This window comes from Podarcis tiliguerta (assembly GCF_965153285.1).
Source record: "Podarcis tiliguerta genome assembly, chromosome: 3".
In the NCBI taxonomy this organism is placed as follows: Eukaryota; Metazoa; Chordata; class Lepidosauria; order Squamata; family Lacertidae; genus Podarcis; species Podarcis tiliguerta.
In genome coordinates, this window is record NC_139536.1 from 118,667,017 (window position 1) to 118,693,369 (window position 26,353).

The 26,353-nt window shown below is 44.2% G+C and overlaps 1 protein-coding gene across 14 annotated transcripts in view; it reads right to left on the minus strand.

Moving 5' to 3' along the window:
- Positions 1 to 26,353, minus strand: part of LOC310675301 (protein FAM228B-like) — a 63,977-nt gene that overhangs the window by 18,841 nt on the left and 18,783 nt on the right. For 5 of the 14 annotated variants that reach the window (XM_083435611.1, XM_083435615.1, XM_083435614.1 and 2 more), the window contains exons 5-7: positions 13,284 to 13,400; positions 12,057 to 12,131; positions 8,165 to 8,362 (exon numbers count right to left, since the gene is read on the minus strand). In XM_083435611.1, coding sequence (XP_083291737.1) covers positions 8,165 to 8,362; positions 12,057 to 12,131; positions 13,284 to 13,400 — 390 coding nt within the window. Of the gene's footprint in view, positions 1 to 518; positions 1,341 to 8,164; positions 8,363 to 12,056; positions 12,132 to 13,283; positions 13,401 to 26,353 lie in introns of all 14 variants that reach the window. The other 9 variants (XR_014510035.1, XR_014510038.1, XR_014510039.1 and 6 more) reach the window with 6 other exon arrangements.

Consider the following 26,353-nt stretch of genomic DNA (forward strand, 5'->3'; position numbering starts at 1 on the left):
GAGAGGCTTTTTAAAAAAAATATTCCCATCTGACATAGTCCTCCCCCCACAGAAATACTTTGTCTGAAAAAATGAAGTTGTCAGTACTAAATATGCTAAAAAAATTGTGCTGAACATAACATTTAATTTGAAGAACGTCTTAATGAAAGAGTGGGACACATGACAAAACTACACCATACTGTTATCTTTAAGCCTGTATATCTGCTCCAAAACAAGAAACCTTGCAATCTGCAGCTCCATGGAGGAGCTAACGCTTTCCAACAAAAACAAGTTGGCATCCCCACTTAAGTGCAGCACAGGAGTCTTTTGCCAATGGCATTCACAGGAGAAACCACATCACAAACCAGGTAGCTCAGGCGTTATCACATACAGGTGAGGCCTTCAATACACAGCTTGGAAACACAAGTTAAGCTTTCATTTCATTGCAAGGATTGTAGCCCTGCAAACAAATGTAGGATACATCCCTGCTCCATTGAGCTTACAATCTTGTATGGTATACACCTTTGTGTAGTACACACCTTTTGGAGTCAAAGTGTTGCATCAGACAGTTGATAAATGATGTCCTTAACTGTCCTGTTTGGTTCTCTCTTTCACTTCATGATATCCATAGTGCAGGTAACACTGAATACAGAGTATCTCACCACACAATTCATCAGCAGCATTGACAGAACACATGAGAAACATTAGAAAGTGTGAGTCCCTGAACCTTGTCTACCGTGGCTGGTGCTTTTTGCAGGCCATGGCACTGAAGGGACCCCAAGCATCTTCCGTCTTCAAGGATATTTTGTAGTGTCACTATTCTTGTGCCGAGCCTGATATCTCCTGTAGGACTGGATCGGTGGAGGTATAGGGAGAAAGAAAGGGTTATGGGAATGGTAAGCGCTGAAGTCACGAAGAGGCTCGTGTTCTGAAGGTGGAAGCTGCTGTGTAGGTAGAGATAGTTCAGAAGCTGAAGCGTCAGAAGGCGGCTCAGAAGCAGCAGCTGGAGGAGCAGCAGGAAGACGAGGTGGGGAGAAATTCGGCAAAGCAGCTGAAGGACTGGGCAGTTCTGAGGAGGTCAGCTGTAAGAAGGGAGACTGAAAGAAAAGAGAAGGCGAGTGGAGGAAAGGGGGAACTGGAGGAAGCAAATGAAAGAAATGAGGTGGGACTGAGGGAGGAAGCATGACAGAGGGGAGAACGACGATTGGTGGGGATGTGGAAGGGGAGACGGAAAGGAGAGAAAATGGAAATGGGGGCAGAAAAGAGGGAAAGTATGAGCCAGAGGAAGAAGACTCAAAAAGTGGGTGGAAAGGGGGAAGAAGCACACAAAGGGAGGCTGGGGAACCAGGATCAGATGAAGCCTAACGGAACGGAAGACACAAGCAAAGGACAAAACAAATACATGAACAGAAAAGCACAGAAGGCAACAGCTAATATAAGGAAATTACAATTCCAGTATGGTAAGCGCCGCTCTTCCTTTGTATAAAAGGTGCATACTGATTTATTTTAGATTCAGGTAGGTAGATGTGTTGGTCTGACATAGTCGAAATAAAAAAAACTGTCTGAAGAAGTGTGCATGCACACAGAAGCTTATACCCATAACAAACTGTCTCTAAGGTGCTACTAGACAATTTTTTATTTTAATTTTTTTTATTTTATTTGTATACCACCCTTCATCCAAAGATCACAGGACAGTTCACAACATAAAAATAGAAAATATGGACCCAATCCTAGGAATCATTTGTAAATATACCTCCAACTGTCCCTATTTACAAGGGGTAGCCCTTTTCTCTACTACATTACATCCCCCAATAAATCAAATCACTGACCCAATTTTTGCAGACGTTTTGTTGAAATGTCATTAGTGTGAATGGCTGGTCTCAGTTTTCAGGCTTCAGCAACCTGCACCAGGTCTTCAGAAATATCTGAGTGCAAGGTTGAAGTTTGCCTCAGGCGCACAAGTGTGTGCACTCTAAGGGCATTTCACACAGCAGTAGCTGAAGTTCATTATGAACAGACTGAAGGCCATTCAGAGTTTTGTTAATTCTATCTTTTATAGCCAAACAAGTTGTTGGGAACAAGCTGTTGTAGCATAAATTATACAGTATGCAGCAGACAGGATAGCATCTTCAGCAACATGTAATAATAACTACATTTCTAGTTTCATCTGTGAAACATGGCTGGGTAGGTAATCGCTTGCTTTGTGTTCCAAAAGAAAAGGACTCTTGTCCTTCAAAACTGTGTCTGCCCACAAACATGCAAACAGATAAGCAACCACAAGTAATTTTATATGGTAGTACACAGCCCTAAAGAGAGTATGAAATCTAAAAACTGATTTTTAAAAACTGAAAGCTGTGTACATTGGAAAATGTGCCGTCATGCATGTTTTCAATATTGGATTATGTCTTTTTGTTTAATCCTGTGCTCTTGAGTCTCTCTCTCTCTACAAAACCCAACCACTGATCAGCCACTCACTGGCCTCCGTGGTTAGTTGCTAATTTTGTGGTATTTTCATTAGCAAGAAGCAAAGCCAGGAGGAGAACGGCATTATATTTCAAAGAACAGTGACTTAAGCTTTGAAGAAGAAGAAGAAGAAGAAGAAGAAGAAGAAGAAGAAGAAGAAGAGGAGTTTGGATTTGATATCCCGCCTTTCACTCCCTTTAAGGAGTCTCAAAGCGGCTAACAATCTCCTTTCCCCTCCTCCCCCACAACAAACACTCTGTGAGGTGAGTGGGGCTGAGAGACTTCAAAGAAGTGTGACTGGCCCAAGGTCACCCAGCAGCTGCATGTGGAGGAGCGGAGATGCGAACCCGGTTCCCCAGATTACGAGACTACCGCTCTTAACCACTACACCACACTGGCTCTCCCAGAAGAAGAGTTTAGATTTGATATCCCGCTTTATCACTACCCTAAGGAGTCTCAAAGCGGCTCACATTCTCCTTTCCCTTCCTCCTCCACAAGAGACACGCTGTGAGGTGAGTGGGGCTGAGAGACTTCAAAGAAGTGTGACTGGCCCAAGGTCACCCAGCAGCTGCAGGTGGAGGAGCGGAGACGCGAACCCGGTTCCCCAGATTACGAGACTACCGCTCTTAACCACTACACCACACTGGCTCTATTAGGGTGTAAACATGAATGTGGATTGAACAAATCTAATTTTTCTGCATGTGCTTTTGCCCACATTTGAGAACTCTGAATTTTATGCCTGTGTCTATCTCAATGTTTCTCACTGACAATTGTGGGCAGCGCTTGAGGAGATCTAGCTGTGCTATATTCTTGTCTGCTCTCAGCTTCCCCTAGATTACTGCTTCCGCACCATCCATTTTTTCCCATTTAACTTCTTTCATGTTTTTGGTGCATTTATCTGGAAGTTCCAGACATCAGTTCCTTCATGACACATGTGCAAGTTTCGTTTCCCTGTGCGCACACACATTTTTTTAAAAAACTTTTTTGTCCACAGCATTATGCACCCAAGAACTTCCAGTAAAGCAAACATTTCAAACATGTTTCACAGTGGGCAAAATGAGGGTTAGGTCTTCCTAAAAATAAAGTAATGAAAATAGATGCATGGGGTTTTTATTTTTTAGTTAGTTATTTAATTATTAACCTTGTTAATCATGTGTTATACAAAAAGATCTAAAACAACTTACAACACATTTAAAACAGAAGCATGAAAGGCTCTTCTTGATTCCTCCCCACATCTGCAGCTACGCGTCCCGCCGTGGAGAGAACCAGCAGTACCAGCAAAGAGCAACTAGGTGGGAGGAGTTGTGGGTACCTCCAGTCTCCCGGCCCTCCCCCACTTCAGAAAGACACCATGCCGTGTGGAAAACATTGCCTCCAGCAACCATTGGAAGTAGCATCAGGTTTGTGCATTACAAATACAAACATGCATTACAAGTAAAAAGAAAGAAAAAGTAAATTCCATGGAGTCACAAGCGTGTTCAAGGCAGGACAGGGAGAGAAGACCTATAGGAGGAGGAATTTGGAGAGCATTTGTTCTTTGTTCTTCTCATTCCCCACCTCCTATACCTGCTTACATCCTAAGGGGACATGTGCAAGCCGGGTAAGTTAATAGGAAGCACAAGGTTCTGAAGAAGACAGGAAGTACTGGTAGTGTATTTCACCACTTGAGTTAATGAACTACAAGCTCCATGATTCCAAGAAAATGACAATGCCATTGTCACTTGCCTGAAAGAAGAAAGACATCAGACCTCTTTGCCATGACTCACAAGCCAAAGACCTGCACTGTGTCATAGGCTGAAAAGGACAATGTTCTGATCCCATCTTTGGGGAAGAACTGCCAGGACCATCTTCAGGACTCAAGGACCTGAGGATGCCACCCTAACACCCATCTCTGATTCAGAGAAGCACCCTCTCATGGTTACCCTTGTCACCTCAGCCAATGGCTGCAAGGGCACTTAAGCCACCCAGCTCCTCTGGGCAGACAGAGCCAACCTACTGTAGGCTTTAGTCAAGAGACTCAGCTCATTCATACAGCTACCAGAGTAGGACCTTGGGAACTCTCCAAGGTCCTGCAGGGGACTTCAACTCCTGACCTGACCTCTTGACTGGGCATCAGCAGGCTTCTCCTGTGTGCCTTGAGCTCACATAGAACATGGCACCTTGCTGACTACTATCCCTTCCCCAACATTATTTTTTTCCTGTGGGGAGGGGAGAATAGACAGCGTAGCAGCTAGCAGAGGTCCTGGGGAGTGAGCAGAACCATGATGAGGAGCTGTTTGACATGGGTTATGCTCACTTCAATTCTCCTTGGAAGAATTGAAACAGGGGTGCTCTCAAAGTTAAGCATCCCTGCTTTAAATATCTGCCTCATTCCTTAAAACAAACAACATGGATTACTGCAACACGCTCTGTGTGGGGCTATCCTTGAGGATAGTCCAAAAGCTGCAGTTGCTGCAAAATTCAGCGGCTCAACTGCTCACAGGACAGGATATCACCAACAAGTTACCCTATTGTTGAAATAATTGCACTGCCTGCAAATTAGTTATGAGCTGAGTTCAGGCTACTAGTCTTGGTGTATAAAAGTCCTATACACCTTGGGACCAGGGTACCTAAAAGACTGTCATACCCTTTATATATCCAATTGATAGCTGCACTCTGCAGGTGAGGGCCTCCGGCAGTTACTTATCAGGAAGATCTTATCGGGAAGTCCATTTCACATGGTGTAGGACTCAGGCCTTTAATGTTGTGGTACCTACCATTTGGAATTCCTTGCCCTTGAATATTTGACAGGCACTGTCTCTGTAATCTTTCTGGTGCCCATTTAAGACCTTCCATTTTCAGCAAGCCTTTTAAGCCGAGTTTTCCCCTAAATTCAATTGCTTGAGCCTTCGGAAGAGGACTGATAACTTTCAAATTATTCCTCCGCAGCTGAGATTCCAGTAGGGATCTGAATGTTTATCTGAAATGCTTTGATACATTTCAGTAATCCTCTCGTGTGTGTTCAAACACTGCTCAAAATCATCCATTTTTTATGCATCTCTGAAACTTCTATTTTAGGAGCGGTCATATCAGACTCAATCTCAGCTGGATCTTTCTGAATTGGCTTGAGAGCTGCTAAGATCTCTTGTACAACACCAGAGCTCAGGTCTGTTCCAGTCTCCCCTGCCATCAGTTGTGCAGCTGAACTGGCAGCAGCTCCTGTTTCCTTCCTTTGGTATTCCTGTTACTCATTATCAAAGATAGCGTAGAGAAACAAAGAGAATATCTGCCCAATTTGTGAAGTTCTTTTGCTCAGACAGTCTGCTAATCAAGTTGTCCTGAAGGCAGTTAGAAGACAGGAGAAGGGAATTGCTGCTCATGGCGCCATGTGCAGACGAGAAGATTTTTTTCAAACAGGACATTGCCAGTACTATAGACATCAGCTTTGATTACCATACGAATGATGTTTAGGCAGTTTTGTCTACCTGGGATCCACCATAACCAGCAACCTTTCCACTGATGCTGAGCTGGACAAGCATATTGGCAAAGTAGCTATGGCAATTGCTTGCCTCTCCAAAAGGGTTTAGGACCATGTGATGTTAACTTCCAATACCAAGATGGAGGTCTACCGGACTTGTGTGTTCAGCTTGCTGCTTATGAAGTGAATAATGGGCACCTTACACCCGCCAGGAGGGATGTCTCAATGCCTTCCACATGGGCTGTGTCAGGAAGATTTTGGACATCAGATGGCAGGGCAGTGTCTCAAACAAAAATGTTCTCTCCCAAGCCCACATTCCCAGCATGTTCAAACTTCTATCTCCACAATGTTTATGCTGGCTTGGTCATGTATGCAGAATAGAAGATGGCAGGATCTCCAAGGATGTGCTCTATGGAGAGCTGGCTTCAGGCACCAGGCCTATTGTCAGACCCTCTCTGTGTTACAAAGATGTCTGCAAATGTGACATGAAGGCTGGCAACATGAACTCTGCCGTGAGGGAATCCCTTGCAGACGAATGCAGTGCCAAGAGACAGACAGGTTGTGTATCCACAGCAGTGACCAGAGAAGGATTGACTGCTGGGAGGAGCACAGAGAAGAAATGCCATGCTGTACCTGTAGCAGCAAAACCAGACTCCTTCATCTACCCCACCTGCAATAAAACATGTCTCTCCCGTATCAGTCTCTATAGCCACAGCAGGTGCTGTAACTCTCCAACAGTTTGACTTATCTCCCAATGGTTCACTCTTCCACTGTCTCCCAAGACAGATGGGTGACAACAACAATAATTCTATACCTGCCTATATAGCACTTTTCCACCCCCACAACAACCTGTGAGATAGGTTACTATTATTCCCATTTTACAAATGGGGAGTGAGGATGGAGAATAGCAATGCTCAAAGCTATGCAATGAGTCCATAATATCAACCTGAACCTGATTATCTGTGTTTCAAGTCCAAATATTTATCTGACAGTTCATGGCTCCATGGCTACGCTTTTTGTTTCATCCTTTAAGGTATACTTGTCCAGTTCCATCTACTTCATTGAATTTGCAAATTGGAATTTTCAATCCAATTCCCTTTGCTCTGCATTAATGTTCCCACACTATTTCCCTCAAAAATATGGGCTTGTCTTCCCTCCAGTTATTATTTACAGTTTGCTGCCTTTGTCATGCAACTATATTTTCATAGTTCTGTATACAAAGTCCTTTGTGAAGAGGTCATTAATTATTTGAAGAAACAAAATTTTATCCAATTTGATGAACCAACAATACACTTGGCAATTCTGTTAGCAAATAATGAAATATATACGACTAGCAAAGAACATGCCACACATCCACCTCCATGTTCCCCTCTCTGCTAGTCACACACATCTATCTACTGAAAGGAAAACCACAGTATGTGGGTCCCACTCATTCTGGAATGTGGCAAGGGGAAAGCAAACACTGAGAGCCACTAAGGAGCCTGACTGCCATTCTCTGTACTTCTATGCTCCTGCACCCATAACTTGCGCTTTCCTATATGACCAAATCTCCCCCAGGGTGAGAGGCTGGGATGAAAAAGGAGGGATCCCAGGAAGAGCTGGGGGGGGGGGTGAGAATTGCCTGTAGGAGAGGACTCCATATGCTACTTGTTCTGTTTTTTGTTTTTGGAGCTGTTATTTTAGTGTATTGTGAAAATCTTTAATAAAATTATTGATTTACAAAATAAAACCAAATCAGTCTTCAGTGCAGAAGGAAAGGTGTCTATATTTGTTAAACAAATTGAAATAAGAGTCCTCAATTTGTCTGTTCAAACCCAGATAATGCTGAAGTACTTTGTGTAAAAGATGGCACCACAGTCCAGATTTATGTTTCAGATAAACACTGTATCCTCCCATGCTCGTAAGCTGTTCTGAATAAAAAGTACACAATCTAAGTCTACTGAGCCATTCAATTGTCTAGACTACATGTAAACATTCTGAGGGTTACATTAACCACTGGGTTTGCTCATTAGAGCACCTGAAATTTTGATTCTTTTTACTCTTAATTGGTACAAAAACAATATATTTTCCTCACACAAATACACTTCTCTACAATGAACTTGTAAGAGCTCAAGGCATGTTCTGTGAGCCTTTGCTATTAAAATAACTATTCATTCTATGCAGACAATTTTGATCCCAACCTTAGTCAAAGGAAACAAACTTTACAATTTTGCTAACATCCCTCCAAATGCCTTTCGGTAACAAAACATTTTTCTTTATCAATACCTTCTTATTACAGTAGTTTAGATAAAGGTAGAGCTGCTTTCGCTTCCTTTCCTCTATTTCTTCACTTGACTGGTTGTCAACTTTGTCCTGAATTTTCTGCAGTAGTGGGCTTGAAACATTCTCAAACCACTTCTTGTACAGCATTTCCCTCCTCCTTAGAGCTAAGAAATCATTGTGCTTCAAATACCTGTCTACTTCCTAATTGACAGAGAGACTATTGTTAACAAAGCTGGGTCTCTTATGAACCAGTAAAACAAATTACTTTAAACCAGACACTATTCAAAAATAAAGGACATCGGAAAGAGACTGAAACCCAAGGGGTGCTTGACACACTGAAATATCTGTACACAAAAGACATGCATTTTAATCAAATGTGTAGCCCACTTGTATACCATTACGCTGAAAATTGCATACTTTGTTTTTTTGCTGTACCAATATCTGCTTTGAAACCATAGCCAATCATATGACAACTGAATGTGAAGATTACTACTGTGTATGGTTTGCTACATAGAAACAGCTTATCTGTAGGACTTTTGTAACATGTAAAGCAACTGTACTACAACACAATGTTCTTAACTAGAAAAAGTGCATATTCAGAAAAGGTTGCTTTGCAGATAGGAATAAACTAATTAACAGCAAGGCTATCATTTCATAGTTGAGAGATGCAAAATATACAGACCACATGCCACAATTCTGTTTGGCCTTAAGGACTCCTGGATACTTTATGAGAATCTCGTTGATTTTTGAAATTTTTTATTTCTTGCTATTATAGTTTTGAAGAAAATCTTGACGGCGTGGCTTTCACAGGTGGGCTGACCAGAATGAGGGTGGGTTTAGGAGCTAACCCAGCCCCTCTCAACCTTGAATCCCCAGATGTTGTTGAACTACAACTCTTGTCATCCATTGGTCCTGATAGCTAGGGATGGTGGGAGTTGTAGTCCAACAACATCTGGGGACTCAAGGATGAGAGAGGATGGGCTAGACTATGCCTGAAATTCTGGAATGGAGCGGATTGTCACACTAACTGGCTGGAACTCCACAGGTGCCAAGGACCTGAATAAGAAGCCAGACCAGCTAAAGATATGATGACACTATGATATCCTGATGTACTCTCTGGCCAAGAACCTCCTTAAAGAACAAGGTGAGGCATGTTTGATGGGCAAATACATCACACATACTGGCATTTTCCAAAAGCAGCATACAAGACTATAAAGGCTTCCATAAAGACTATAGAATCATACAATTGTAGCTGGAAGGGACCATAAGGGTCATCTAGTCCAACCCCCTGCAATGCAGGAACATGCAACTGTCCCATACGGGGATCAAACCTGCAACGTTGGCATTATCAGCACCACGCTCTTACCAACTGAGCTAAACAACTCCATTATTCTTATGTGAGTAGTGGAGCCACGACAAGGCAAATCCACACCAAGGTACACATGGTGCAAGAAGACGTACACAGCCCAGCAGCTGATGCATTTGCAACAGCTCACTTCTAAGAGCTGGAAACCTACAATACTCCATTCTTCACCTAACTGAACTATGACCAACAACACATGGTGCAGAGTGGCCAAGACACAGGCGTCAGACACAGTCCCAGGGCCCAAGTAAGTAACACAGAGTGGAGGTAACATAGCAGAGTTTGTAAAAGGAGCTTAAGGTGATGAAATTGTAGAATGGTACAGAAGAAGAATAAAAGAGCAGGGAAGAAAATACATGGGATAGATATATCCAAGGGTAAAGGTAAAAGTAAAGGTAAAGGGACCCCTGACCGTTAGGTCCAGTCATGGACGACTCTGGGGTTGCAGCGCTCATCTTGCTTTATTGGCCGAGGAAGCCGGCGTACAGCTTCCGGGTCATGTGGCCAGCATGACTAAACCGCTTCTGGAGAACCAGAGCAGCACACGGAAACGCCGTTTACCTTCCCGCTGGAGTGGTACCTATTTATCTACTTGCACTTTGACGTGCTTTGGAACTGCTAGGTGGGCAGGAGCAGGGACCGAGCAACGGGAGCTCACCCGTCACGGGGATTCGAACCGCTGACCTTCTGATTGGCAAGCCCTACACTCTGTGGTTTAGACCAAAGCACCACCACTCTGTGGTTTAGACCAAAGTCCCTTTATCCAAGGGTAAATTAACACAAATGGAATAAGGCAACTTCCAATTCTTTCTAGCTAGTGGAAGGAGAGATTGCATGCATGATATTGCATGAGATCGTCATGTTCAAACTAATGAAAACTGATGTTTAAAGTTTTTAAAAACTTTAAATCTTTTTTAAAACCCACATAATTTGGGTCTTAAAAAAGCAAATTATTTGTAAACTCCATTTCTTACAGGGTAAAAGACACATGGGATTTCTATAACCAACACATTTAACATTCCTAATTTTGTTCTTTAAATAGCATGCATGAGAGAGGCAATCATGGCATGTGGGGAGGGAGCCTTTATCTCTTTTCCCCACACCATGTGGTCCTGATGAAAACTACCATCCTTAGCCCCAGGACAGTTTTCTCCACTTATGGCTGCTGCTTATGGAACAAAATGCAAGCATGCTAACCATTACATACATTTAACATCATGGCTAGTTTGTCCCACAGTAGTTTCCATATACAGTGGTGCCCCGCAAGACGAATGCCTCGCAAGACGGAAAACCCGCTAGACGAAAGGGTTTTCCGTTTTGGAGGTGCTTCGCAAAACGAATTTGCTATGGACTTGCTTCACAAGACGAAAATGTCTTGCGATTCTTGCGATTTTTTTTCGCTCCCCACCCCCTTTTTCTAAGGCACTAAGCTGCTAATAGCCTTTTAGCAGCTAATCCGCTAATCCCTTAAGCCTTTAATAGCCGCTAAACCGCTAATAGCGCTAATCTGCTAATCCGCTAATGGGCTTGCTTCGCAAGACGAAAAAACCGCTAGACGAAGAGACTCGCGGAACGGATTCTTTTCGTCTTGCGAGGCACCACTCTACCACATCTATAATGCCACTACATTTCAAGACCCAAGTCAAAAATGTGAAAGGTATCAGATTCAAAAGATACTTCAGCAACCATTGTTGTAGGAGAAAGCATAAGGGCTGGGCGATACTCCAATTTACTGTCTGAAACCAGTATGGTGTTCACTCCCCAGCCACCACGATGTATCGGCAGTTCAAATTGCCTTTGCCCAAGCAGGCAAGCTGCATCTTTCCTCTTGGGTCAGTTGGTCGCTCCAGGAGGAAAGACGCAGTCCACCCACTCGGGAGAAGGCAGACACTTGAATGCAGCCTGCCTGCCTTTGCCTGGGAGGGCAGGCTGCATCCTTCCTCCCAGAGCAACCAACCGCCCCAAGAGGAAAGACAAAGCCTGCCCACTTGGGCAAAGTCAGGTAAGCGCCTTTGAGGAAGCTCCAATGCCCTTCCAGCTTGCGCATGGGCCGGAGCAGAATCAGAGCCACCTTCAAACTGCTCAGCTGGGCAGGGGGAAGCCTCAGCCCCCCCCCCCAGCTGAGCAAGCGCTGACACCTTTCCGGCTCGTGACAGAGCTTCCTTGAACCGCTCAGCTGGGAGGGAAGCATAGACGCTCACTCAGCTGTGGGGCAGAAGGCTCTCCCCTCAGCTGAGCGGTTCAAGGAAGTCCTGGGCTCATGCAAACTGGAGAGGCTTTGGGACTCACTCACCATGTAGGGCTGGGCAATGTATCTCAGCTGCTTCTTCCATCCCTAAGATGGGGAGTAAGAAACAGGCTAGACACATTCAAGACATCATGATATTGGCATATCACAGTATTTAGCTGCTGATATATCACAATGTGGAAAGCCAGGTACTGCCCAGCCCTACTAGGCTTCTTCATATCTGTAGGTCTTCCTCAAACGTTAGAAAGACATATTGTAAACCGACACTGTATTTTGTTTCTTACCCTCACAAAGCAGTTCTCTCTTTCCAGCAGGGCCTGGGTGGAACCAACAACATCCTGTCTTTCATTAACTACAGCCTAATAAAATACCAGCAAAATCTGTGAAGTAAAACTGCTGAATGAAAAGCAGTAATTAAGAATTAATTCTATGAGCAGCACAGCACTGTAGGGTAAGTAGATCCATGATTAAAAAAGACACAGGAAATAAAGCTACAGAAACATCTTTTTAAAATGAATGGGATTTGGGTAAGTGCAACTTTGAGGCTATATTGAATTAGAGATAATCTTGGAGTAGAATAAAAAGTGCAAAGAGAAACAAAAAGTGATAAAAGAAGTTGCCATCATTACTTCTTGTACAGATCAGAAGGTTAGAAGAAGAGCAGACTTTTCTGGCTGGAGCTATTAATCCAACATGCTTTAAGACATATTAAATTAATTTAGAATATAAAGAATACTTATTTAGAATATTTAATACTATTAGTATTTACATTAAGAATACATCCTAAAATTGTATAATAAACATATCAATAAAACATTAATATTTTGAGTTTTAGCGCAAGTAAAAAAACATTTCCCAGAGTGTACAATACATAGTGTGCTCCACTTCAATCCTATTTCAGCTGTAACTAGATAGCTACTGAATCAAAAGGTCAATAATTTAGTGATAAGCATCTATTCTTAATCAAATTCAGGGGCAAACTTACAATCTTTCTTTTGCTAAGCAGACCCAAAATAATTCTAGTCATTAAATCGTCCTGTGGGAAGGATCCTGATGTCTTTTTATTTTTTTGTTGCTGTTTTAAAATGTGTTTTAAAGCTTATTGTAAACCATATTGGAAATATTTCAGAACATGAACAACTGTAATAAATGAATAAATAACTTGCAGTCCTACATACATATATTCTTTACCCAAACACATGTCACATTTAAAAAGTTGTTTCATTTAAAAAATAATTAAAATATAACTGCAGTATAAAAATCCCCATGCAGAGCAGACAGGAACTGAGCTTCCTCTGAACCCCAAACTATATGGAACTCAAAGTACAGATGACTTCACAACAACAAAGTGGCTGTCAGTCCTTGTGAACCTTGTAGTAATATATTTTGTCAGCCTCATTCTCTAAGAAACCTGTTAACAAGAGTTTCCACCTTCTCTCCAAAGCTGAGAAAGCATAATTAGAGTAGTGCCAGTACTGATTTCTTACTACTGCCGCCAAACTCAGGTGTACCTGCGCAATGGAAAAATGTTTCAGCCAGTTTTCAGAATCTTTGGTCCCTCCAGGTTGAATACTTCTGCCAGCCTTGCTGGGTGATCTACTCAAGGGTGCAGAGACTGCTGGAAGAGACTTACAAGAAAGCAGAGAGAGTGAGGAATCACAGTGAATATACCATATTCTATCAACCCCAAATTCAAAGTTGCCTACACAAAGGATACAGTATTATCCTCAGCATTCATCCAAAAGAAAGTTGAGAAGGATGGAAAACTACATCCTGAAATCTTTTGCTTTCAGTTCGGTGCAGACAATACTTAAATGAAATGTAATTCCTTTCCCAGGTCTCTAGAAAACGGAGTGCCCCTCTCCAAATGGAAACAGGGCCATATGTGGGCCACCATAGTCTTCTTGCTCACACCAGAATATGGCCACCATTTCAGGGCTATAATGGTCTGGCATCCACATTCTGCAACCACTGACTCACCTGCACTTAATCAACTGACCGACTTGATTTTTCTTAAAGCTAATCTTAAGACTACTGTCTTAAGATCCCCTTCATGGATCACTGCCTTGCCGTGGCGAAGGGGCTTGAATAACTCAGAGGAGCTATGAGCTATGCTGTGCAGGGCCACCCAAGATGGACAGGTCATAGTGGAGTTTTGACCAAACGTGATCCACCTGGAGCAGGAACCTGCAAGCCACTCCAGAATCCCTGCCAAGAAAACTCCATGGACAAAGACAACAGGCATATAAAAGTTTTGATGCTGGAAGATGAGCCCCTCAGGTCGGAAGGCGTCCAACATGCTACTGGGGAAGAGCGGAGGACAAGTACAAGTAGATCCAGAGCTGATGAAGCAGCTGGGCCAAAGCCAAAAGGACGCTCAGTTGCGGATATGCCTGGAAGCGGAAGGAAAATCCAATGCTGTACAGAAAAATATTGCATAGGAACCTGGAATGTAAGAACCATGAACCTGGGTAAGTTGGATGTGGTCAAAAATGAGATGGCAAGAATAAATATTGACATCCTGGGCATCAGTGAACTAAAATGGATGGGAATGGGCGAATTCAGTTCGGATGACCATCATATCTACTACTGTGGGCAAGAATCCCATAAAAGAAATGGAGTGACTGTCAGGCCTGGTCGTTGTCCTCTTCACATCACCACACAAATGCTTCTTGTTCTTTTATAACTTTTTATTGCGTATTAACAAAACAATCTTACTTCCTGACGTGGTACGCTCAGCGTCGGGTCAGGAAAAGCGCTCTGCTGCAGTAAGAGCGCTCCCAATCACGGATACGGGATAAAATGACGGGGAAGCGAGGGCGACGCAAACCCTGAAGAGGTCTGAGAGGAGGTTCCAGACTGAAGAAAATCGATCCAAGCAGCGCATAAAGGAGTTTTCTGCCATCCCAGCACAAAAAGTGGAAGGAGGTGGAAGAACTTCAGTGCAGAAAGATCACACACCCAACCGTGAGATGCCCCTGAGACCCGAATGAGAAAGCACCAGGCTGCTCCAAACTAAAACTGTAAAATCAAGAGTACTCCTGAAGGAACAAGGTAATAACGCTGGCTTAAATTAAAATAAAAGGAGTACGGACTAATTTAATATTATAAAGCTAATGGAGAGAGGAGCTTCAGCGTTCTGAGACTTATCAAGTTGTGGAAAATAAGCCTTGTAAAGAGGCAGAAAATAAAAACTGAGACATACTGAGTACCTGCTTCTACAGGGGGACACTCTGTTGAGAGAGACAGGGAGCTGAGGTGGCGGGCAGCAGCAGCGGTGACAGCAGGGCAGCGGCCATTGAGGAGATCGGCGTGGAACAAAGGGGTGAGTGAAGAAGGAAAAGGAGGGGGAGGAATGTGGCGGATACAGTGGAAAAGGAGAAGGAATGGAGAGGATTTGGAGACCAGGCAGCGGTGGGAAGATAAGGATTGAGATGGAGAAGTGAAGGAGAAGAGGAGGAGATATACAAAGGGAGGGAAAGAGGGAGGAAGGGACTGGAGTGGGGAAGAAAGCAGCTGGCGAAAATGGCGCTGGGGGGGGAGAGTGAGTCATCGCCCTCAGAAGGGAAAAAAAGGGAAAAAAGAAGAATAGTGGCGGAAACAGTGACTGCAACAAAGAGAGGCTAGAGAAACAAAACAAGAAGGGCCACCTCACAAGTAAATTGGAAAATCGCGCCACCTAGTGGCGGAAAATAAAATTACTCCCATAATTTAAAAAACGCTGCTAAGACACAGGCTTGAAGTACAACCATAAAGAAAACTAGCTATACACGAAAGGACATTTGAAATACAGTGGTGCCTCGCAAGACGAAATTAATTCGTTCTGCGAGTTTCTTCGTCTAGCGGTTTTTTTGTCTTGCGAAGCAACCCTATTAGCGGCTTAGCGGATTAGCGTTATTAGCGGTTTAGCGGCTATTAGCGGCTATTAAAGGCTTAAGGGATTAGCGGATTAGCTGCTAAAAGGCTATTAGTGGTTTAGCGGCTTAGAAAAAGGGGGTGGGGAGCGAAAAAAATCTCAAGACTCGCAAGACATTTCCGTCTTGCGAAGCAAGCCCATAGGGAAATTTGTCCTGCGAAGCGCATCGAAAAACGGAAAACCCTTTCGTCTAGCGGGTTTTCCGTCTTGCGAGGCATTCATCTTGCGGGGTACCACTGTACCAAGTTCATCTTCTAGAAAATAAGTTCTTAAGACGGATGTTAAGTACTGCAAAGGAATTTTTCTCTGATAATTGCCAAAGTAATCAAAGTAAAACAAAATATTTAACTAATTTTTTATTAAAACTTGGACCTTTTTTTTTTACTTTTTTTTAATTTAAATATTTGAGATGAACTCATAACAACATAGGGTAAAACCACCGGAATCTTAACTGACTTTCAATCCCAACAGATAAAAAGACCAAATTATAAACAGAGCATTTTCAAAGTATAGTAATATATATATTCTTGGTTTGAAATAAAGATATCTAGATCAGAACCAAAAGGAAGAAGACAAATACGGGTTCTAAAAAATACCAAACTACACTGACATCTGGGTCAGGTCTACAAGTGAGAAGACAATCAACAGCTGAAACAGACCCCAATGCTGACATAAAAGACCTTATAATGGGGATGGAAAAGAGCCTGAATGATAAGCTGGATATACTAGCTGGCAACATCCAACAAAACTCAAAGCTAATAATAGACTTAACAACACAAATATGTGACCTCTCACTTAAAAATAAAGAACTGGATAAATCTGTACAAGAACTTAAGAATAAATCTACCAAACAAGGGGAAATGACGAAGAAATTGCAAATGGAAAATAAGGACATTAAAAAACACAAGATTCAACGAAGGAAGAAATAAACGACCTAAAGAGAGCCCATGAAGAGCTGCTAGATGATATATCATTGATGGAGATGCGTCAGAAGGAGATGGTCCTCCACTTCCGAGGCGTCCCACAAACTCATGATGAACAAATTCAAGAGAAACTATCACAGGAGATTGCAAACTGGTTGGGAGTAGAGGTAGAAGAGATGCTATTGGATATTGATAAAATTTTTAGGACCAAATCAGAAAGTTCAGACACTTATAAAGGGCCAGGAGATTGCTTAATTTTTCTCAACTCAAGACAAAATATTACATCAAAAAAGACAAGTGAAGTTAATAATAGAAGATAGGCCTATCAAAATATTTAAGGAAATCCCAAAAAGAATTCTGAAGAAAAGGCAGAACTATAAGACAGTAACAGAAGCACTCAAGAAGAATTCGATTAGATTCCGGTGGGAATTTCCTGAGGGCATCACCTTCAAATATAAGGACAGAAGAAAAACTTTTATATCAGTAGACGAGCTGGGAAAATTCTGGAGGAAGTACAAAAAAGAATTAACTGGAGATCCAACACTGGAGCGAGAGGAAACAACGCAGACACCACAAGAAGCATAGAGGGACAAGCGTGTATTAAGGGGGGGGGAGAGAGTTTGGAAGAAACAGATTATCAAAATCCTAAAATTTCTGAGTTTTATTTTTCTTTTCTTTTCTTTTATTTACTCAATGAAACCATTGTAGATAATAAAGATTAATGAATCTAAAAATTATATATATTGGAATGTTAACGGTTTAAATGATAAGAGGAAGAGAAATAAAACAGAATATGTATTGAGGAAAGAACAATGGGATATTATATGCTTGCAGGAGACCCATGTGACTAGAAATCACAGAAGGGTTTTAGAAAACAAGAGATTGGGTCAAGAATTTATATCCTCAGATGTAAAAAAGAAAAGGGGAATTGTGATCTATGTGAACCCTAAACTAGACGCAAAAAAAATCTTTAAGCGTGATGAGGGTAGATTACTAGGGGTAAAAATAACAAAAGGTAAAGAACATTTAATTATAGTAGGAGTTTATGCAACGAATGGTAACAAAACAGATTTTTTTCAGAAAAGTAGAAGCTAATTTACTGGAATTTATAGAAGAGGAAATTATCTTGATGAGAGACCTAAATGGTGTCACATCAATAGAATTAGATAGGACAGAGAGAGAGAGAAAATTTAAAAAGGCAGACTCCCAGACACCTTCTTTCAGTTGGTAGAAAACTTAAATTTGATTGATACATGGAGATATAAAAAACCAGGAGAAAGACAGTATACACATTTCGCGGAAGTTAAAAAATCAGCCGGCAGAACTGACAGCATATGGGTATCAAATAAGTTAACAACTAAAATTAAAAAAGCAGAAATACAGACCAAAATTATTACAGATCGCAACCCAGTCACATTAGAATTAAAGGAATACAAGAAAACTAATAAAAGATGGAGACTTAATGAAAGATTATTAAATGACAAAAAGATTGTGAAAAAAGCGCAAGAACTACTAAAAGAATTTTTTGAATTAAATAAAGAACAGGATACAGGACAATATGGGATGCAAGTAAAGCTTTCATAAGAGGCTTTTATGTACAACAAAGTGCAATAAGGAAAAGAAACAGAGAGCAAAAACTAGAGCAAATAAGGAAAGAAATAGGAATAAATGAAAAATTATTAACAAAACAACCAAAAAATGAATTAATAAACCAAAAACTAAAAATATTACAAACCCAGGCTTCAGCAATATTAAATAGTGAAATTGAGGGCAATATTAAATGGATCGTTCGAATTTGCAAATAAACCTGGAAAGATGCTAGTTTGGCAACTGAAAAAGAGACAAAAGGAAAAACTGATTGATAAAATAGTGGAAGAGGGGAGAACTTTAGATAATCCTGAGGAAATTAAAAAGTGTTTTACAAAATATTATAATAAGCTATATAAAGCAGGAAATGAGACAGAGGTTGAAATAAAAGAGTATTTATGTGGAAAGGATATACCTAAAATTAAGAAAGAAAAGATTCAAGAGCTAAACTCCCCAATAACCACGACAGAGCTTCATCAAGCGACAATTAAGATGAAACTGGGAAAATCCCCAGGTCCAGATGGTCTTACAGCAATACATTACAAAAAATTAGAGGAACCACTTATTATCACCTATGAAGACACTCTTAAATAGAATACTAGAAGACGGGAAGATTCCCAACACCTGGAAACAGACGCACATAGTAGTAAGCCCCAGGGAGGATGGCAGAGTCCCAGGAAAGTTTTGCTGTCCCGTTTACGCGACTCAATGGGAAAAATTGGCAAGATTGGAAGGCTAGAGTAAGGATTTGGTTGCAAGCAAAAGAGTTGTGGAGTTGTACTGAAGCACCGCCTTTACAGGCAGCTGCAGACGCGTCTGCAGAAGACAAAGCAGCAGCAGCTTCACAGAAACGCGACAGGAAAGCCCAAGGTCTATTAGTTTTGGCAGTGGGACCAGAGCAAATGCCTTATGTTTCCGAGTTAAAGAACACGCATGAGGTCTGGACGGTTCTGCAGCGGCTAAATTCCAGAAGCACTGCGGGGGCCAAGATCCATGCTACAAGATGTTTGTTTGATTTACGTCTCCAACCGGGAGCGTGTGTGAAAGAACATATTGCCAAAATGGTGTCTGCCTTTAATCAACTAAGACAGCTGGGCATTCCTTTCTCTATGGAGCAACAGTCATACATATTGTTGTCTTCTCTTGATAAAAGCTATGAGACACTAGCTTTAACTTTGGAAGCTATGCCTTCAGCTGAATTAACCTGAATACATTTCTTCTCAGCTTGCAGATGAACAGGATAAAAGGCAAAGAGAAAGAGGTTTGTCTTCAAAGGGGAGTTGTGCTGTGCCTAAGAATGGGGATGCTGAGTTTGAGAACACAGTAAATGCTTTTACAGATAGACACTGTTTTCGCTGTGGTTCCTCTTCCCATTTAATCAGGAACTGCACACGTGAACCTGGTCAAGACAGCACCAAGGCTGGTACCCCTAGTTACCAGACAAGGAGTTCCAGGGGACGTCAAAGAAGAGGAGGAGGTCGTGGCTACTCCCACAGCACACAGCACTTGGCTTCAGCAATGGCACTGATGCAAGGGCGTGGCCAAGGCAGCAATCTACGCTGGTTGATCGACAGTGGTGCATCTCACCACCGTTTGCAGAATTGCAGGCATTTGCAAACCCTTAAAGTTGTGACAATGGCAGATTCAACTAAACGTTCCTTAGAGACTGTAGGCACAGTGTTCTTGAATTGTTTGCATACAGAAATTGATGCCTATGTGCTAAAGGGAATGAAGGGGTGTATTTTGTCTGTGTCAGAACTTGATAGAGATGGGTTTAAAACTGTGTTTGAAAATGGGGTTTGCACTATTTCAAAGAATAACGTATCTCTTTTGCAGGTGGAATGCAGAAATGGGTTATATTATTTTGAGACAAGTCCAGATGAAGTTGAACAAGTTCATGCTGGTTGTGTGAACTCGCCTACCCATAATTCTTGTGTTCATTTATGGCACCGCCATTTGGAACATATTAATTTTCAGTATGTTAAAAGGCAACCTGAATTATCAGAAAGGTGCAAAATGAACAAATGTACTAAGTATTTGGATTGTACTGCATGCAAAAGGGCGAAGGTTCATAGATGCAGCTATCCCAGTTCAGGTAGGAAATCTGACAAAGTATTCCAACTTGTGCATATGGACCTATGTGGTCCAATGCCTGTTGCTAGCATGGGAGTTTCGAGGTATGCACTGTGTCTCTCGGATGACAAAACAAAAGTCACATGGTTTTTTCCTCTGAAAACAAAAGCAGATACTGCAGAAACAGTTAAAAATTGGGTTCATGCAGTAGAACTTGAATTCGGTACTAGAGTACTTGCTTTTCAGACAGACAGAGGGTCAGAATTTACCGGGTCTGTGTTGCAGAATTTCTTTAAGAAAAAGGGAATTAAGCATCGTCTGTCTACACCTTATTCCCCCCAAGAAGGAGGCGTGGCCGAACGTAAAAACAGGGTTCTGCAAGAGTTGGCAAACTCTATGTTGTTTGATTCTAAATTCCCTCAAAGTTACTGGGCGGAAGCCTGGCATACAGCTACTCATATTCTGAGCCGAGTATATAATTCGGTAATTGATACTACGCCATATTTTGCTTTATACGGGAACAAGCCCAAAGTTAATTACTTTCGGGTGTTTGGATCTCAAGCCTATGTACCTATCCCAAAAGCGTTAAGGAAAAAGGGAAGTCCAAAGGCTAGGAAACTCATCTTTTGTGGATATGAACCACACGCCAAATCTTGGAGGTTCGTGAACCCAGATGGGGATACTACAAGAGTGGTCATCAGTAGAAGCGCTGATTTTATTGAGCAATCCGGATGAACTCACTTACATGCTAACCCTGACATTTTGAGAGATGATTTAGGCATTTATGCTGAGAATGAAAGTCCAGAGGGTGGTGAGCCAGAAGGGGATGGTGCACATGGTTCAGATGCAGATTCTAACCAGGCACAAGGTTCTTCTCCTAAGGTAGAAAAGCCAGAATCTAGGAGTGTTCCAACATCGCCAGTCAGTAGGCCTAGCAGACAGCAAAAGCGAAGCAGGTCGCCTGCAACCCCAAGCCCAAGGGAGGTATCTAAACGGAGGTCTTTATCCTAGGGGCGCATCCAGATATAAAGTCTGAGACAGATTCTGACAGCCAATGGTCAGAGGGGGCACAAGAGGAACAATTGCGCAGATCAAAACGTGCCACACAGGGCAAACCACAAGAGCGGTTTAAGGTGACAAGTGTGTATGTAAATATGGCACAGTGTGAGCCAGATACTATATAGAGGTACAACAGCTTCCAAGCTCAGAAGCCGTAAAGTGGCAGGAAGCAATGGAAAAAAGATGGCTTCAATGAAGTCTCTTGGTGTGTTTACAAGTACAGAGCTTCCAAAAGGGCAACAAGCTGTAGGTTGTCGATGGGTATATCGTTTAAAGCCCACAACTACTGAGGAGTTGCAATATAAAGCCCGACTAGTTGCAAAAGGATTTTCGCAGCGCAAAGGTGTTCACTATTCTCAAATCTATGCCCGTACTTCAAGATTGGAGTCATTAAGAATGCTTTTAGCCTCTTCAGCTAAGAAGGGAAATAAGCTGTTTCATTTTGATGTCAATGTGGCTTATTTAAATGCAGACTTACAGGAGGAAGTCTATATGACACCACCACCAGGTTTTGAAGGAGACAAGCCAAACCTCTGGCGCCTACACAAATCCATTTATGGGTTGAAACAGTCTGCCCGTAATTGGAATTCCTGCTTAAACGATGCTCTAGAGAGCATGGGGTTCAGAAAGAGCGCAGCAGATGCGTGTCTTTATCTAAAAGGCTTGGGATGTGAACAAGAAGCAGTTTTGATATTTGTTGACGATTTATTATACAGTGGAAAGGACGATAAACTTGCACAACAATTTGCCACAAAGCTTGGAGAAAAATTTCAGATAAAATCACTAGGCACTGTATCTGTTTATCTAGGAGTTAAAATTCAGCAAGATGAAAATGGGAACTATTGGCTCAGCCAAGAAGCTAAGATCCAGCAATTGCTGGAAAGGTTTAAAATGGACGACTGTGCTGGTGTTAAAACCCCAATCGAGTTAAATTACACAAAGGATGCTCAAGCCGAGCAACAGGCAGAGTTCAGTAATCCCGGGGTTTACCAGTCAGCGATAGGCAGTCTACTCCACATTGCACAGTGGACAAGGCCCGATATAACATATGCTGTCAACATGCTGTGTAGACAAGCTGAAAAACCATCAATGCATGCTTGGCAAGGAGTAAAAAGAGTTTTAAGGTATCTCCAAACTACCAAAAGGTTTCACTTAAAACTATCAGCAGAGGGCAGCACACAACTTGAATGTTGGGCCGACAGCAGTTGGGCAGATGCTGGACCAGATAGAAAATCAGTGTCAGGAATGGCGATAAAATTTGGAAATGCACTAATTGGTTGGAGATCAAGAAAGCAATCACTTATAGCTTTAAGTTCAACTGAATCTGAGTTCAATGCATTATCAGATGTATGTAGAGAACTGGAATTTTACAAGCAACTGGTACAAGAATTGTTTGGAGAATGTTCCCTACCTATCAGAGTGTGGGAAGACAATCAACCTTGTATTAAACTAGCTAAATCGGGTCAATTCAAGGCACTCACAAAACACTTGGATATCCGTTATCAAAATGTATGCCAAAGTGTAAAACAAGGTTTAATTGAACTAAAGTATTGTCCAAGCAAAGAAAATCTCGCAGACAGTTTTACAAAAGCTTTGAGTCCGCAATCCCATAAATATTTCTGTTCAGGTTCAAATTTGAATTAAGGTTGGTACAGCTCAGTGTTACGAGCGAGAGGGGGTGTTGGTACTAAAGGGTTAAGAGGTAACAAGTCGCTCTAATCACTGAGCAGCTGGAAGTCATTAAGCATCCAGGAATGTGAGTTACCGTATTTTTCGCTCCATAGGACGCACTTTTTTACTCTTAAAAAGTAAGGGGAAATGTCTGTGCGTCCTATGGAGCGAATGTGTGGTCCCTGGAGCCAAATTGCCGGAGTGCGGCACACTCTTGGACTGCTCTTTGGTGGTGGTGGTGGAGCCGCGCTCCTCTGCCGGCAGCCTTGGCTTCTCCCTGCAGTCCCGGGAAGCTTCGGAGCAACGGGAGGGCTGTGCGCCCATCCCCCGTGCTCCTGGGCTGCTGTATGGGGCAGTGGGGAAAGCTGCGCTCCTCTGCCGGCAGCCTCGGCTTCTCCCTGCAGTCCCGGGAAGCTTCGGAGCAACGGGAGGGCTGTGCGCCCATCCCCCGTGCTCCTGGGCTGCTGTATGGGGGCAGTGGGGAAAGCTGCGCTCCTCTGCCGGCAGCCTCGGCTTCTCCCTGCAGTCCCGGGAAGCTTCGGAGCAACGGGAGGGCTGTGCGCCCATCCCCCGTGCTCCTGGGCTGCTGTATGGGGCAGTGGGGAAAGCTGCGCTCCTCTGCCGGCAGCCTCAGCTTTCCCCTGCAGTCCCGGGAAGCTTCGGAGCAACGGGACGGCTGTGCGCCCATCCCCCGTGCTCCTGGGCTGCTGTATGGGGCAGTGGGGAAAGCTGCGCTCCTCTGCCGGCAGCCTCGGCTTTCCCCTGCAGTCCCGGGAAGCTTCGGAGCAACGGGAGGGCTGTGCGCCCATCCCCCGTGCTCCTGGGCTGCTGAATGGGGGCAGTGGGGAAAGCTGCGCTCCTCTGCCGGCAGCCTCGGCTTCTCCCTGCAGTCCCGGGAAGCTTCGGAGCAACGGGAGGGCTGTGCGCCCATCCCCCGTGCTCCTGGGCTGCTGTATGGGGGCAGTGGGGAAAGCTGCGCTCCTCTGCCGGCAGCCTCGGCTTCTCCCTGCAGTCCCGGGAAGCTTCGGAGCAACGGGAGGGCTGTGCGCCCATCCCCCGTGCTCCTGGGCTGCTGTATGGGGCAGTGGGGAAAGCTGCGCTCCTCTGCCGGCAGCCTCGGCTTCTCCCTGCAGTCCCGGGAAGCTTCGGAGCAACGGGAGGGCTGTGCGCCCATCCCCCGTGCTCCTGGGCTGCTGAATGGGGGCAGTGGGGAAAGCTGCGCTCCTCTGCCGGCAGCCTCGGCTTTCCCTGCAGTCCCGGGAAGCTTCGGAGCAACGGGAAGGCTGTGCGCCCATCCCCCGCGCTCCTGGGCTGCTGCATGGGGGTGGGGCGTGGGGGTGCTGCTCTGCCAGCAGCCTGCGTTTCCCCCTCAAGCTTTGGAGCGGCAGGCAGCCTGCCCCACGCTCCTGTGCTGCTGAATGGGGATGGGGGGTGCTCTCTGCCAGCAGCCTGCCCTTTCCCCTTAAGGTTTGCAGCAGCAGGCAGCCTGCCCCACGTTCCTGGGCTGCTGAATGGGGATGGGGGGTGCTCTCTGCCAGCAGCCTGCCCTTTCCCCTTAAGGTTTGCAGCAGCAGGCAGCCTGCCCCACGTTCCTGGGCTGCTGAATGGGGATGGGGGGTGCTCTCTGTCAGCAGCCTGCCCTTTCCCCTTAAGGTTTGCAGCAGCAGGCAGCCTGCCCCACGTTCCTGGGCTGCTGAATGGGGATGGGGGGTGCTCTCTGCCAGCAGCCTGCCCTTTCCCCTTAAGGTTTGCAGCAGCAGGCAGTCTGCCCCACGTTCCTGGGCTGCTGAATGGGGATGGGGGGTGCTCTCTGCCAGCAGCCTGCCCTTTCCCCTTAAGGTTTGCAGCAGCAGGCAGCCTGCCCCACGTTCCTGGGCTGCTGAATGGGGATGGGGGGTGCTCTCTGCCAGCAGCCTGCCCTTTCCCCTTAAGGTTTGCAGCAGCAGGCAGCCTGCCCCACGTTCCTGGGCTGCTGAATGGGGATGGGGGGTGCTCTCTGCCAGCAGCCTGCCCTTTCCCCTTAAGGTTTGCAGCAGCAGGCAGCCTGCCCCACGTTCCTGGGCTGCTGAATGGGGATGGGGGGTGCTCTCTGTCAGCAGCCTGCCCTTTCCCCTTAAGGTTTGCAGCAGCAGGCAGCCTGCCCCACGTTCCTGGGCTGCTGAATGGGGATGGGGGGTGCTCTCTGCCAGCAGCCTGCCCTTTCCCCTTAAGGTTTGCAGCAGCAGGCAGTCTGCCCCACGTTCCTGGGCTGCTGAATGGGGATGGGGGGTGCTCTCTGCCAGCAGCCTGCCCTTTCCCCTTAAGGTTTGCAGCAGCAGGCAGTCTGCCCCACGTTTCTGGGCTGCTGAATGGGGATGGGGGGTGCTCTCTGCTAGCAGCCTGCCATTCCCTTCAAGCTTTGGAGAAGTGGGCAGGCTGTTCGCTGAGAGAGGGGAGGAAGAGGATGGAGAGGAGGGGGACGAAGAAGCTGGGTGAAGGGAGACGTGTGAGTGGAGAGTCATGGCAGAGGGCAAAGGAGAGGGAGCAGTGAAGGGAAGAAATTGCAGACGGGTTTGGGTGAAAGGGATGGAGAGGAGGAGGCTGGAAAAGGGGACTGTGCTGCTTGGGGAGGGGGAGAAAAAAGTGGGCAGAAGGAAAGCCTCCCAAGCCCGCTCTGCTCAGCTGTTTCTTGACTGTAATTCAAGTAAAGGGAATGTTTGCGAGCTGCAGGCAGGCTGTTTGCTGAGAGGAGGAAGTGGACTGAGAGGAAAAAATGTGGCATTAGCAATGCTTTGCATGGAAACAAAGATGGTATTTTACATGAAGATAGCGAAGAAAGTGGTGTCAGTGATTGTGAGCAACTGAGCTTCATAAATTCTGACTCTAGCAGTGATGAGTTCTTGGGGTTCACAGAAGACTAGAAGAGTACTCAAACCTTAGTCTCTCTTCATTTGTTAATGACAGTGATGATGGTTCTTAATGCCATTGTTGACTGCTGTTCACTTAACATGGCTGTAATATGATTCTGATATACCGGTTGTTTACAGTAGTTTATACAACATTTGATTCAGAATATTTTTTCCTTGTTTTCCTCCTCTAAAAACTAGGTGCGCCCTATGGTCGGGTGCGTCCTATAGAGCGAAAAATACGGTAGTTTGTATAAATAGTCAGTTCACCCGTGTGTTTCCCCCCTCCCTTTTTGACCTGATCGCAGACTCAGTTTGTGGCCATGGGCGTGTTTGCTGATATGAGTTAAGTTTAGAGTAAAGTTTTCTTTATGCCAGAGATAAAAACATGTGTGCTTTATCGCCAGGGTTTTTCTTTTGTAAATAAAGTTTTTTTTCTGAGTTCCAAAGTGCTTGCTCCAGGATTC